Genomic DNA, 16,018 nt, shown 5'->3' on the forward strand with positions numbered 1-16,018 from the left:
CTCAGTTTGCAGTTAACCACTGATTAATATTCCAGGTCCCAAGGTTGCAAGTTTCTATTATGCACCGCTCCGTCCACCTCTGTTTGGTTATACTATGACTGTAAATATGAGAGGCTGGGGAGATGGACTGGTGTTTTCCTGAAGGTTTTGTCCATTTTGGAGGCGGTTTATATTCTCCTATAGCAAGATTAGTCAACATTTTTAAGGAAGTTTTATTTAAGGAAACACTTAAGCATAAATATTACATCCAACTCTAAAAAAATATTATTCCAGTGTTCTGAAGCCAAAATAAGGTTAATTTTGTTTGTGTACTATTGTCCTAAGTTCTGGCTTTTGCAATTGCCTGGTGATCTGCATGCTAATTACATGAAAAATAGAAAAAGGTCCATCCCAATGCAAAAGGTTATAAGTTCTTTAAAAATTAATATTTTGTGTGAATTCAGGGTTGCATTTAATGTTGCATTACAAATGCTGGATAATGCTAGTTTAGATGCTTATAGCAATCTTGAACATGATTCATGAAATGGATATACACAAGTACATATTTCTGGTGTTATTTGCTGAAGCATGTAGCTTCTACTTCAGAGTAGTGCCAATATTTTGCCAGATCACAATGGGAAGGTTGATAATATATTTATATTTTTTTTATTGAAGTATAGTTGATTTACAATGTTGTGTTAATTTCTGGTGTACAGCCTAGTGATTCATTTATACATATATGTATATATTATATATATTCCTTTTCATATTCTTTTTCATTATAGACCATTACAAGGTATTGAATATAGTTCCCTGTGCTACACAGTAGGATCTTGTTGTTTATCTATTTCATATATAGTAGTTAGTATCTACAAATCCCAAACTCCCAATTTATCCCTCCACATCCCCTTCCCCCCCTGGTAACCATAAGTTTGTTTTCTATGCCTGTGAGTCTGTCTCTGTTTTGTAAATTAGTTCATTTGTGACCTTTTTTTTCAAGAGTCCATATATGGGTAATACACGGTATTTTTCCTTCTCTTTCTAGCTGACTTCACTTAGTATGACAATCTCCAGGTCCATCCAGAGTTCTATTTTTAAATCACTAAGGTGCTCTCTGAGAAAGGAAGATGGGATGACGGGGTCTCCCCCAGCTTCTGAGGGTCAGCCTAACGCCTCCTGCAGTGCCAGTGCTCCCACGATGCTATGTAAGATTGACGCCTACACATTCATGCCAGGGCTTGGCCCAGCAACAATTAATTCAGTTGGTTTCCTTTGAAAACTTTTTCAGGAACTAATCAAAGATAATAAGTTTCCTAATTCTTTCATTAAGCCAGTATCACCCTGATAGTGAATGCTAAAAGCTGACAAACCTACGGACAAAGAATCATTTCAATTTTGACTTGTCAAACATAAATGTAAAAAATCCTCCCAAAATGCTATGGTAAATTGAATTGAGGAGCATTTAAAAAATCCAGCAGTATTATGTGCTGTATCACTAGCACATACAATTTATTTCAGGAATGTTAAGCTTCAATATTATGAAACATTTTGTCATAGGAGATTACCAAAGAATCATTGGTAGCTATATGATTGTTTGCTCTGAATACTCAAAGGAATCTACTATCAAATAATGAGATATTATGAAGTTAATATTTTAAAAACTTGTATAGCTTTTCTATATTCTCTCAATAATTAATAAGAAATACATTAGAGAAAAGATTCCATTACAATACTAACACAACTTTATCAAATTCAATGATGATGTAAAGGACACAAGTGAAAACTACATGAAAAGTTTAATGAGACATAAAAGAAAACATGAATAAATGGAGCGACATAGTAAGTCAAATCCTCCCAAGTTAATTAAAGTGCGATTCCAATTTTAATCACAGCAGGATTTGGTGGGGGTGGTGGGGGGCATGGCAGAGAAATTCTAAAGTACATCTTAAAGAATAAATGTAGGAAAACAGCCAAGGCCATTTGGGAAGGAAAAAAGGCAATGATGAGAGGAGACTTTCAATACCAGATATTCATTCATCAATATGACTTGAGTCTACCACCAATCTACCATAGACTCGATTTGTTGGCTGTATAAGCCAAGCATAATCAAAATTCAATAGTGAGATAGAAAAAACAGGAATGTTCATACTGTAGATTAAAATGTATTTCATAAGCTGCTGCTGTTCCCTAAAAATACTCATGGAGAAATAAGGTAGTTCTAGGTAGAGCCCAATGGCATATAAATCCAGTGACCCTAAGTGTTGACCACCTAATGGTTTTAATTACATGGACTAAAATCAAGAGTGTGTCTTTAAAATGCTGCTGAGTCTCCAGTGGAGAAGAGGGTGAAAACTGAGGGCCTGTATGTAGTGTAAAAACAAAAGGTTTTTTTTTTTTTATTGTATACACTTATTTTAAAATTTCTAGAGTTAGCAAGAATTCATGTAAACTTTTACAATAGCAAAGTAGTAGAAGAGAAACAAAATGATGCTCTTTCTTAAAAATTAAAATTCTTGATTGATTTTCCCATATAATAGCCACCTATTATCGTCAGAGTTCTCTGTGTGAGGAAACACATGGAGTAATTCAGATATGGTCCCTACCCTCAAGGGGACTATATAAAGACACATGTCTAAGATACTTGAAGTAAGAACAAGAATGAAATGACTTCAAAGACATTGTCTGAGGCGAGATCCCCAAGGTCAGGCACCATGTTGTTTCCATGTAATGAATAGGTCTTTAGTACACCGAGCAGACAGTGCTAATTTATGGCGGCCATGATAATCTGTTCACACGGCTATTATTTCTTTGAACTTATTTGTAAAATTGCCTGGCATTGCTGTCAAACTGCTATCTCTTGAGTTTCAAAATATTACCTTATTTTACCTACCCTTATGGGCTTGAAAGTGGAGAAAAAGCAGTTAACTACATTTTTAAGTCTTGAAAATGTTATACACGTGAAGGATGTTTGATACCTGCACGGTAAAGTGCGAACTGCTTCTTTCCTTTGATCTTCTGTGTGGAAATGTGCCCATTTGAGGCCTTCCCAAAATCAGAGGTCATTTGGGGTTTCTAAAATCCAACTAGAGTAGCAACAGGGATGTGGCTTTTAAAGAGAACTGTTAGCAATACAAATGTTAGGTTTGCCTCTGGGGCATGATAGTAGTAAACAACAAAAGTGAGCTATTAAAAAACAATGGTGAAAGATTTAGGCCTTGAACCAGAGACAAAGGACTCGAGGTGTCTGTGTACAGTCCTTACTTCAATCAGAAGCAAATACTAATGGCTTTACGCTTCCAAATGCTTCTCTAAATCTGGGAGTATAAGACTTGACAACTGAGAAAGAGACATATCTACCTAGAGAAAAAGGAACTACTACATGTGCTTAATAACACAGACGTGTGAGTTGCCAAATATTTACATTACTTTAAACATGAGTGAAGGATGGCATTTTTTTTTTTTGCCACTTTAAAATAATCCAAAATAACTCCTGATCTTTTTTTTTGAGCAGGAAAAGGTTTACCGCAGGGCCAAGCAAGGAGGACAGGCGGCTCCCACTGGAAAAACCTGAATTCTGTAACTCCTGGTCTCTAGTTTTATCTTTATTTTCTTTTGGTGACTTGACTGTGTCAAACTATATTTAAAATTAGGAAGAGATAGTAAAGCACAATTGGTCTCCATAAAGTATGACGACCTGTTCGATCAGCATTGTTCTGTAATCACAGGTGTTTAAGTGTAATACTAAAAATTACTTTTCTCACAGCAATGTTCAAGTTTAGATTAAGTTACAGGTAGGAATAGACTTTCAAGTAAAGATTACAGTGTTTCAAATCAGAAACAGATTTTTAATATATTACCTATAGAAACTCGGAAAGGAGTAATGTCAGAACTGGAGTCAAGTGCTGCAATGACAATTTAAAGACATGTAGAGGATCACATTTTTCTGTGACTCCTTGTAACAAAAATTGAAATTCTGTGCTTTGGTGGGTAGAAGTAATTTTTACTTTCTCATAGGCTTCTTATATGGTGAGAGATCTTCCAATTTATGACTAGATCTTTCTAAGTCTCTATATAGTTAAAGACTTGGGCACACAGGCATTTTAGAAGGTATACGAATGGCACAATTCAGCTTCATTGGTTTGGGTCGATGGCTGCTGTAAGACTTCTCAAACAAAGAAAACACTGTTATGAATTATTACACAACAAAAGTGTATTGCAACTTTTACTCTTAAATTCATGTAACTTCAACACTCAAAACTGATTTCACACAAATATTTCTCAGAATGAGTGTATTACCATGTCAATTAATTGCTGCTTCTAAAATAACTTTGGATTTTCAAAAAGCCGATATAAAAAGAGAAAGCTTGGTGAACTGGAAAAGTGTCAGGCAGATTATAAGCAAATACCTTTTCTAAAACTGATCTTGACTTGAATAACACCCAGGGAACTTCTGATGTGGTTCCAGATCCAAAGAACAAAATAGAAAACAATTTTCAGTGGTGTAAGTGTTCCAAAATCTCTCGACCTGATTAGGGGGGAACAGTCTGATTTCAAACGTGTTTCACAATCATGGGTGGGGTCTGAGAAATGAGGGTAATGGCATTCTAAGGTTGGAAAAGCAGGCAAAACCTGCTAATGTAGTCTTTTAAGATAAATGTGTACTATTGCAGTACTTTTTATTTGGTATAGTCCTTCTGCAGACAGGACGTTCAATCCAGATCCAGCCACAAAATTTATAACCAGCTGAAAATGTAGCTTAAGAATTCACAGAAATAGAATAAAAATAGAGTGACACACAATAGCTCGAAGCCAGTCCTTATAATTCCATTTCAGGAAATCATGCACTTTTTACAGATAATAAGGAATTCTTTCATCTCCCCCCTACCCCCAATATTTAATTACGACCACATGAAGTAAGCTTTGTTTTGAGTGAAGGGAGTCCAACTGCTGAATGGGTCAAAGATGCTGAGAATTAGAGAACAAGACTAAAGCTGTCTTTAGGAATGGGCTTTTTTTGTTTGTTGGTTTGTTTTTGATATTGCCAGATATGCGATGTCTCAGTCTCCATCCTACCACCAAATCTTCGACCCTTCTTATTCTGAGAGCTAAGCCTGTTGAATCCCTGCCTCTCGACAGAGCTTAGTTCCCAGCTCTGGGAACAAGTTCTGCTCTGAGGTGGGAAGACTCACTAGAAGTTTACCAATTTAATGTTAACTCTTGGTTCTGTCTGGCCCTTCTATGCAGTTTCCCAGAGACGGACTCTTTAGTCTTAAACTCAGCTTAATAGTCTTGTCACTGGATTTTTGTTGTTGGTGGTGGTGGGGGGCGGGGGGAGGTACTTAGGTTTATTTATTTATTTTTTAAATGGAGGCACTGGGGATCGATCCCAGGACCTCGTGCATGCTAGGCATGTGCTCTACCACTGAGCTAGACCCTTTCTCCATGTCACTGAATTCCTGATACTACTTGGATGACCTTCATTAGTGTAACTGATAACACGTTAAATTCCTACCATCTTCTGTTTAGAAGTACATATTGATTCTTGGAATCTATTTTGATCTTCACTCTCAGGTATTTGGTCTTCCATTCATCTCTCTTGAACCTGGAATTTATATTTAAGAATATGGCACTCAAATGTCACTTAGAAACAATGGGTGTAGACCCACAGTTCCTACTGCTGGCCTCATTGTAGGGATTTGCTCAGCACTATTCTGGCCTTTTAAAAAGAGGTCTTCTATGCGGCCGTGCCATTTCTTATCCGAAGAGCTCTCCAGCCTCCAGTCTGAGGAGGTGGATGACTGACTGCTGGTATTTTGGGGTCTTGGAGAGAGGTTTAGGGGCTCCACCCTTCAGGGGCTAACTTTCACTTTTGGGTTTTCTGATTTCAGCCTCTATATTAATTTGCTCTTTGCTAGACCTGTGTTTCTTAGTCCAGAACCTCTGCTGTTCAATTTTAAAAGAAATCATATGTATGAGTGTAGGTTCTTGACTGCACGCGTTAGGGTGAGGGACTCAGGGTCCACCAGTTTTGCATACAGACTTTTAATCATTTTCTGACATGTGCTGAGCCCTGCCTTCCTCGGCATGTGGCTCCTTCAGGTCTGAGCCATTCAGAGGGTCTGGGGCCAAGGGTACCCCTCCTATAATTGGTGTTTCTCCCCTCTAGGCACTTTACATTGTACTTCTCCTACAGGCTAAGTCAGACTTCTTAAAATGAATTTGGATTTCTTGTCTGTTATGAGTTATTTCTTATTCTGTCTTTTTTTTTTTTTTTGGGTGGTGGTGAAGATTTATGTCTTAAAGTCTCTTTAGTGGAGTTTCAAGTGGAAGAGAAGATGAATGCTTGTGGTCAGTCTGCCACATTTAATCTGTACTCCATGCATAATTTAAACGCTCATTCTCTATGCTAGTTTTCCCAAAGTGTGTTTAGTGAGGTGTTAATAGTTGTTATTTAAAAAAAGAAAAATGGTTCTGTGGTCAAAATTTTGGAAAAACTGGGTCAAACTAAGCTAAACAGTTTCTTTGCTGTAGGGGCTTATGGGATCATTTAATATACTAGTATTATCTGAGAGTCCTGAAGGTGGAGGGGCATACAGTCTTTCCCAAACCACAGATCCTGGTTTCCCCAGGCTAGAATATTAAAACACAAAGTTAAGAAATGCTAATCAAGGTAGTTCAAAGTCCATCTCAGCATGGCCCTTGAAGATTGGTCGTTAAACCCCTGGAAATGAGTGTTCGCTGCATAGAAATAGTGACGGTCCGCTTCTCTTAGGCACACAGACATTCCAGGATCCGGGACTGCAGAGGTTCGACTCAATGGCTACCTTACGGGTCATAATACTAGTTCAACACAGAGTCACTTTTCTTTGTTCCTCTTCCATTTCATTACCCTTCTTAGGAGAGATTCCGTGATGTTATAGCTGTTATTACCATTCAATACAGGACTCTCCCTTTGGAAGAGGATTTTTGTTCCAACCCACCTCAGGGAAGGCTGGACTCCCTTATGGCTAATGAGTTCATTCTCACCAGAGACTGACCTTTAATCTGATCAGCAACTAGAAAAGGTTATAATTCACTTGCAGATGATGGAATGAACACGAATCACTTTACACAGAAGGACTGTATTTAATTACTTTTAAAGGGGGGGGCGGGTATAGGGATGGTAGGTAGTGAAAGCTTCTGTGATTCTGTTTTAGGTACAGAGCCATTGAAAAATGTTAAATGACACGATTCAATTTAAATTGTAGAAACACTACCCTTGGTCGGGGCATGAAAGATGAACTCAAGTAGTTGCAGGTGAAGGTTCCAGGATGAAGATCTTGTAATAGTCGAGGGCAAACGAATGATAGGAAAGAAGACCCTCCCTCTCACCTTGTTCATTTACCAGCATCCTATCAACTATTTACCAGTGTCCTTGACCTGATCCTGTCCCAAATTATCAGGGGCCTTTCTCCAGCAGTCCTACCCGCTCCTGTATTCTATAATAGCATTGACAATTCTTCCTCTTCCCAGAAACATGCCAAAACTGTTCCTCCTACAAACTGCCCCAGGCCACTTCCTTTTCTAAGTCCAGTATCTCTTCCCTCTTCTTATTTTTACTTGTTGAAAGGCTTTACCCAACCCCTTTTCTCATTTCTTACACCTCATCAATCTGTTATAGTTTACTTCCTGCCCTCAAGGTTTTACTGAAATTCCTCTTCACGTGATCAGAAAGGATCTTCTCAATGCCAAAAATCAATGACTACTTAAAGATCCTTATCTTAATAGATGTATCTATTGCATTTGACAACATTAACCCTGTTTTCATCTCTCCTTGCAAATTCCCCCTTTCCACAGCACCACCCTCTACTAGAGCTCTCCTCCAAGTTTCTGCTCTAAATTCAAGTGCTCCTATTTCTCCAAAAGTTGCTTCAGTCTTGGTGTTTCCAAGAGTCCCTTCCTTGCAATTCATATTCTGCTCACTTTCTTTGGATGATCTATTTCCAAGGTTTCAACTTTTACCTATTTTATGATGACTTCCAACTTTTTGTCTCCAGCCCCACCCTGTCCCTCAAGCTTCAGACTTGTGTATCCAACTGCCTGTTGGATCTCTCCACCTGGATGTCCCACAGGCATCCCAGGCACAACATGTTCAGAATGGAATTCCTCATCTTTTCCCTAAGCCCATGCCTTCTCAGTTACTCCCTGTCTCAACTGCCAATTCGGTTCTCTAATCTGTCACCCAAGTTAGGCATAATTTTTGATTCTTCCTGCTCCCTCATGTCACTGATAAGATCTAGAGACATTAATTTTTTTTAATAGGGCTTATGTTTGCCTGCTTCTCTCTTATGATTGTTGTCTCTGTCCAGGTTTGGGTCAGCCTTTATCATCGCTCCCCTGATATCTGAAAAAGTCTCCTAACTTCCCTCTCTGACTTCATCCTCTTCACATCTTTCCCCCTCACTGTTGTCAGACTTACCTATTTGAAACAAAGAGATGTGACCATCTCACTTCTTTCTAAAATCTTTCACTGACTCTCCATCACCTATAGGATAAAGTCTGAGCTCTTACCATGATCTGGCCCTAGCCAAGTTTTCCCAGGTCCCTTTTATAATTGACGTTCTACAAGATACAGAATTGTTTGTGATTTCCTGAGAACATCAGGTTATTTCAAAGCTACTTTGAGGCACATTGTTCTATGGGATTGGAATGGCCATCACCTAATTACCTTGACTAGGGCCTACTCATCCTTTAATAATAAAGTTGGATAGTTTTCAAGGAGAGGTTCAGTCCATTCTCAGATTGGATTAGGTGCCCCTTCTTGGTGTTACTACAATACACTATTTATATCTCTAACACACCACTTACCATATTGTTTCATAATGTGGATTTTTATGCCTAACCCTCTGAGTACAATGTGTTGAAGGTAGAAAGTCTGTCTTATTTATTTTTGCATTACTACTGTTTATCTCAAGAACTGGACTCAAAAAACAAATTTTGGATGATTAAGTAAAAGAATAAGAAAGATCGAGGCAAACGGACCAGAGTACATGGGAAAGACTTGGAAGAATATTTAGAAGGTAAACAGAAATTGGTAACTAGCTGGTTGGAAGTTGTTGGGGAGCTGGAGAAAGATAACGAGGAGTCAAGGATGACCTGAGTTTGTAAATGACAGAGCAACTGAGTAAGTTCAGGAGTACTAGGGAAGAAGAGAGATGAACGGGAGTATTCATTCTCAATCTGGGAACACATTGAGTTGGAGATGCTTATGACACCTACAAAATGTCCTCTCAGTTCATTTTACTTACAAATATAAGAGCAGGTAGCTTGGAAGAGGAAAAAACAATGACCTGGCCTCTGAGCCAGCCCAGTATCATAGTTGGCTGCAAAGACAAGCCAAAGGTTGCTAAACTCACAGGAAATGGGGACTTTGAAAGACAGCATACAGATTGGTTGCTTTTAATTTTTATTTTTTTGTCCCTTTTAGAAAAGGTTTATTTATTTGTTTACTTCTAGTGCAATGCTCACATAGACGCTTCACAATTAGTTGAGTTAAAGTGGTGTTACTAATTTATTAAAAATAGCCATGCTGATAGTTAAATTCTGGGATCTGCTATATAAGATAATTACATTTGGATCGGGTTTTTTTTTCCCTCTCGAAAAGGCATTACTTCAGTTTTTTAGATAGGTGAATTCAAAGGGTTTTTTCCTTATTGTGTTTGTGATAAACTTTGAAAGTAAGTCAAAAGGAGAAAATGTTTAGGCCCAAAATACAGAAGGAAAACATTTCTAGCCCAGATAAGCTTCTGCTAATTTAATTAAGATTAAGTAATAACAGGAAATCATCTCTGACAAAGAACTGAGAATCTCTTCTTTCCAAGGTGCCAGAATCAAAGGAAATCTGTTGCTATTAGAGCTGAGTGGTGACGCCAGAGGATTTTTGTGTTTTGTTATGTTTTGTTTTTGACTGAGTCAAAGGCTACAGCTACATCAGCCCGAAAACAGAGACATCATATAAGGTCTGTACAGCTGGTCAGACTACCTGATAATCAGATAACAACTGGCTGCGGATTTGCCCCTTCTGTAGCCAGGCTTAGGCTGGTAATATTTTTGCATCCTTTCCAGGTTTTAGCTCATTCACAGTAGATGTTTGCCACACAACTAAAGGCACCATCCAAAACCACCGTTGGGCAAGAGCTACCTGGATCCTGTTTGTTGTCCTGCAAAAACACCGGGAAAACAAAATTCCATTTCTCCCCATAAAGAGAAACACCTGCTTCTCTAATCAGTAGGAACATTTTAGTCAAAATTGATGCATACCAGTTGGGAAGTTGTTTATAGATTCACGGTGGCAACATGTCCTTTCTCAGTGCCTTGACAGATGAAAGAGAAGCCTCGAGACCTTAATCTCACCTAGGGCAGCCAGAGCCCACCGCAGCAGGTTTGTTATGTCTGTGATAGAATTCTCACTGCAAATCAAAGAGGACGCATCAAGATCTCACACTGATGGTTATAACAGTCCTTCTCAGGTATCTGTGAATCTACTGTGAGAATGGTGTAATTGAACACCAAAAGATACAAGGCTCCCAAACCCAAATTCTTATTGCTTTAGTACAGTAGGTCTTAGTTCTTGCTTTTACGGTCTGACAAATTCCTTTGCCAGTTCATAAGTCGAGCACAGAGGAAAATGGTTATTATTGATGAATTTCTGCCCTTTAATATGTTTTGCTTGGGACTAACAACCTATGTTTTCCCGGCTTGTTATATTCATCATCAAATCATCCTTTGCAAAAAGGTTTGGAGTTTCTTGATTGCTTACAATAAGCTAACAGTGATTGAAGATGTTGGGTGATGGTTTAGAAAGATTATCAAACATCAGTGTCAGTGCTGGAAACCTCCTGAGGTACAAGTGGTACAAACTGTTCAAGAATTAAGCAACAGTTGTGCCTAAGAGATGAATGGGTTTAGAGACTTTGTGATGAAGGGAGTCAGTTGAGAAAGATGATCTTATCAGTTCTGTGTTGTAACTGGAGAGGCAAACACTCCCAGAAGTATTTCAGCTCAAACATGAAAACTTCAAAATGGATAACACTGCTCCAGAATCAACAGATAATTTGGGGGATACCTGTATAGCTTGCCATTAAGATGGCACACGTTAGAAATAGGGTTTAATAAAAAACAATGTGTACATAATAATTGTGCACAAAAAATTATAAAATCCAATAAGTGAAATAATTTTATCTGACATGCTTAAATCATGATTATGCAAATTAAGGATGGTTTCTATTAGTAATGATTATAAGCCAATCTTCCAGTTCTGATGGTTCAAAGATTATTTATTGTAGTTCTCAAATACCATGACTTTTACTGACAACTGGTTGATCCTGTGGCAGAGGATACATGCAATGCCGTCATGTGGGAAGGGCAACTTCTGTTTTTAATTGGAGCCATGTGGGAAATCATTGGTGGATTTCTCTTTTTTCAGACTTCCAGAGCACTAAAGCTGAAAAGTGAAAAACACACCCTTCCCCAAAATACTAACTGAAGATACATTACGTAAAAATGAATAAATAAACCTTTTCTAAAAGAGGCAGAAAAAAAAAAAAATCCAACCTGTATGCTGTCTTGCAAAGTCCTCATTTTCTGTGAGTTTAGCGATCTTTGGCATGTTTTTGCAGCCAGCTACGATACTGGGCTGGCTCCAATGCAAGTTCATTGTTTCTTCCTCTTCCAAACTACCTGCTCTTGTTCTAAGTCTTGACCTTTTGCAGGTAGGAGAGGCACTGGGAGGGTATTATCTTATGGAAGAGGTAAGGAGATACACAGTATCCTACGGCATAAAGTCTGTTCTGCAACAGCATGGCCAAGCTTCAAGTTGCTAAATCAAAACTCAAAATGCCATACTCCCGACTCACTTCTCTGAGATGCGGTTCCATTTGTCATACACAAATATAATGGGAATCCATTAGCAGAACATACAGAAGAACCAATGCACATCAATGACTTTTATATTAGTAAAAATCTGAGGACCAAGATGGATTCTCATACTTACCATAGGGCTGACAGCAGGGTTAGAAAAAACCTTTAGTTGTCTCCTCACTAGTCAACCCACTAATAAATGTACTCTGGTTTACAAAGGGAGCCACACAAGAAAGAATGAATAGATATGACAGGATGATCAAATGAGACATTTTCCAACCCAGTTTTGGCCGAAGCTCCTGAGATCTAGAGCCAACAACAGAAGCCAAGTAAACTCACATTCTAAAAGCAATGTAAGGGTGATGTATGCAAAACCTGCAAAAGTGTGGACAAAATCCAGTTTAGCAAACTCTTGTCTGATTGAAAGTTAGGAAAAAGAGAATAAGAAAGAGAAAGAATTTCCATAAAGGAAGTTCTTCCAATTCTTTGTGGTCTCCCTTGATCTTGGGCAGTTGCTTTATCTTTGTTCTAAGTCAAGTGGGAAGGGCCTTCAAGGGACCAGCTTTAGGAGGTGGACACGTGTCCTCTGGGGGTTGGGGAGCAATGGAGCTTCTATGTGTCACTGTGGCTATAGGTCGGCTTTAAGGTGGCAGAGAGAGTGAGAGAACAAGAGTGAGAGTGGAAGTTAGAGCGAGAGGGAGAGAGAGACAGGGCTGCACTGGGAGCTAACTGTATTTGCAGCAACAGCAGAGCAAGGATGCATGAGTGTTTCTTGTGGACCAAATGTGGGCAACTGAGTATAGGAAGCCCAGTGCCATGTTGAATATTTTCCGAGAGGATGCTTGGGGAAGCAACATGACTCCCAACAGAGGGCTGGACAACTGGAAGCCCAGGGGCCAAGGAAAGAAGGCAGCTATAAGAGAGGTATTGCCTGTGTCAGAGAAGCTATGATCAGAGGGTCCCAGTGAGGGGTTTCCTCAAGGAAGTCCACAAGAGCATCCTAAAAAGGAAGAATTAGCAAGCTACACCCAGAAAGCACATTGATGGGCTGTACTTACGCCACTCAAGTAAGACTTCTTGTCCTACCCTGAGCAGATGACCAGCAAAGCAAGATGGAGGAGTAGGAAAGAAGCCTCCTGCCCTCTCTCTCCCACTCTGGGCTTTTGAGACTGAGGCAAGTCTGAGCTAGGGGGAGGAAATAACTTCACGTGGTTACAACACAGACCTGGCAATTTTAGTGCTTAGCTGAGATTCTTCTTATGCCTGACAGTGATTAGAGTCCTATTCTTATCTGAAAGTGGTTTTAAAATGATGGGACCTACCCGCAGATTCTACTCCAGTGTAGGGAGGAAATAATCCACAGAGCTGATAAGACAGCAGGGAAAGGAAAAAAAAAAGTATTTTCAGTTATCACCTTATCAGCTAAGACTATTCAATTACTGGCTACAAATAAAATCACTTCCACCAGTAGGAAGGGGAAAACTATTCAAAACACAGGCCTTCCTGTGAACACATTGGATAAGCCAGTGGAGGGAGGTCATTCATCAGTTTAGCACATTCAGCTGTTTCGACTGTTAAGCTGCCTCCACTAAAGACACGTGCCACTGTCTTTGGACACAATTCCTGATGGGGAGGCTTGGAGTCTATTAGAAAAGACAGGTGCTCTCCAGGTTGCCATCCTCCTGTTTGTGTTGACCAGTGATTCTAGTTTTCAAATGTCTTCATAAACATTAATTTCTTTTAACACTTCGATTTTGTAGAGACTCGAGTTGTGACTGCTACTTGCTTTGGCTGAGTGGCAATGAATATGTCATTTAATCTCCGCTGGACGTAGTTTTTAAATCCAAATAAGACTGGCAATGCAATCAAAGATACAATGAGGAATTTAAAAAAAAAATCAAAAGCTACAAAAATCAGATGGCCAGCATCGGTACCTCATGGAAATGACATCCACACGCCCCCTGCAGAAACTCCTTGTGTCGCCCCATTGTTATGGTGAATGTGTCAACCACTTCGTAGCCATATTTTTTTGCAGCATCCAGAATAACCAAATTTTCTTTCCATAAATTCTGAACTTCACTCTGTGTTGTAAAGGAGAATGAGATTTTTACTAAGAGGATTGTTTCATGATTTAATCACTTGTGTAAAATCATGTATATGTCATTTTTTTTTGCAGATTGGTCTCAATTGTGAGGTAAAGAATTAATTTCCCACGCATTTCTTAAATAAAGATGTGCTCTAATTTTTTTCAAAATATAAATATAAACATTTATGAATACACAAAACAGCCTTACATCAGTATTTATAGTGACACACAGTTTGGAACGTTCTTGTCTATGAAAAGTAGTTAGGTTTATTGGCCACAAAGAAACCTTGGAAGTATCTAAAATCCTCAATTTAAAAGCCAAGACTAAGAATCACAAATTCTGTCTCCATCTATTTGAACTCTTAATCATTTAGTCATTTGAATATTAATTAGTATCTATTTTGCGCTTACCTCTGCACTGAGGGACAACGGGAAAATAAGGAAAAATTGATCGTGGTACCTGCTCTTCAGACATTGCATTCAAATAGGAGAAACAGATATGTGAACACTTACTAAGTCCTTTATTGGAGGTAAATATTCCAGGCTGTGAGCCAGGAGAGAAAAAGGAATAGTTCTGCAGGGGCAGGGGGACGGCTGGACAGGGAGATTTCTAAAGGGGGTTCCTGGGCAGGGTGAGGGTTGCTGGTTGGGTGGGGCTGGGGAAACAGACGGGGAGTGTGCATCCAGGAAGCCCCGGAATTGAGCGAAGGCTCCAGCTGCTGCTTCTCTAAATCATATTCCTCCCTCCCTCCCCAGCCATGTCTGAGGCAATGATGGAGCTCGGCGAGAGTGCAGGTCCACTGCCGAGAAGAGGGTCTCCTCCACTAACTTACTCTGACTCCAGGATTCATCATCGGCTTGGCCAAGACTTTCTCAGACCGACCTGTGGTCTGAGACTCTTCCTATCTAGTCCATCCTTCTTCCACTCCCTTCATATCAGACACATTACAGCTAAACACAGTCCCCAACACACAGCAGACACACACAAAAATATCTGGTGCTAGACTGAGTGATATGCATTGGGCGTCGTGGTCTGAAACGCCTCCTGCCTGCTCCCGCATCCTTTCCTTGATTCTCAGGCATTCTTTCTAATAAATTCCCTTCAAGTAACCTCGTCATGGTGTTTGTCTCTTTGAGAACCCAAACGGACACAGGGAGGGAACTGCATGCCCCTTTCCTTTTCCAAAGAGCAAAAAAAAAAAAAAATTTTTTTTTTCATAATCCAGGTAAAAAAGTAAATAATCACTTGCATTTAAAAATCCAGCTGCCAGGTAAAAGAAGCAGTACCATGACACCTAACTTCCTGTCTTCCCCACTGTGTTTGCACACCTATTTTTATATGACGTGCAAAGATGAGTGTTTTCCCCCCAAATATAGTAGTGAATAGAAAAGGTTCATAAGAAGAAACCCAGAGGAAAAGAGAGAGATGGGACTTCAGTCTGTGCCAGCACCTGGGAAATGATACTCCAGGGGCTCAAGATTGTAGGCTTTTTCTTGTCCAGTTGCAAGTACCCTCTCAACGTTAAAGGGTCCAATTATAAAAGATAGAAGAAACTTTCCAGTAGGTGGTTGCTAGAGAAAGGTCAGTTCTCTGGGAAACAGACTCTGAACCGGCAGTTTGCATTCAACGGGGGAACAGAAGAGCGCCCTTGGGATCAACACTTGCACGGGAGCGAGGGAAGATGCACTGGGCAGAGAGAGACGTTGAATTGCAGCGTCCTTGCAACACAGGCTTCTGCTGATCCCACCAGGAGTGTTAGAGCTGGGATGGCCCTTCTGAGATGGGACAAATGAACGCAAGGGGGCTGAGACTTGGCTGGGTGTCTGTAGCCCAGGGCAGTTCCTACTGGGACTCAGGTCACAACCCCAGCAGCCCAGGGGAATGAGTGTCTCAGTCCCGAAGGGGCGATCTGGGAGCATCCAAATCCCACAAAATATCACTCACTCATTCATGCGTGAGGTGTTTTTTGAGAGTCTTCTGTGTGCTGAGAATTGTGTTTTGCATTTGGGGTCCCAGAGTGAGCAGTGCACAGCTCCCTCCCCATGCCGCTCTCA

At 39.8% G+C, this 16,018-nt stretch overlaps 1 protein-coding gene across 5 annotated transcripts in view; it reads right to left on the reverse strand.

Moving 5' to 3' along the window:
• Positions 1-16,018, reverse strand: part of CPED1 (cadherin like and PC-esterase domain containing 1) — a 250,413-nt gene that overhangs the window by 3,655 nt on the left and 230,740 nt on the right. For 3 of the 5 annotated variants that reach the window (XM_032483607.1, XM_006192689.3, XM_032483608.1), the window contains one exon: positions 13,812-13,958. In XM_032483607.1, the coding sequence (XP_032339498.1) occupies positions 13,812-13,958 (147 nt within the window). Of the gene's footprint in view, positions 1-6,238; positions 10,179-10,278; positions 10,428-13,811; positions 13,959-16,018 lie in introns of those variants that run through there. The other 2 variants (XR_004321355.1, XR_001367138.2) reach the window with 2 other exon arrangements.

This window comes from Camelus ferus, chromosome 7 (genome assembly GCF_009834535.1).
Source record: "Camelus ferus isolate YT-003-E chromosome 7, BCGSAC_Cfer_1.0, whole genome shotgun sequence".
Lineage (NCBI taxonomy): Eukaryota > Metazoa > Chordata > Mammalia > Artiodactyla > Camelidae > Camelus > Camelus ferus.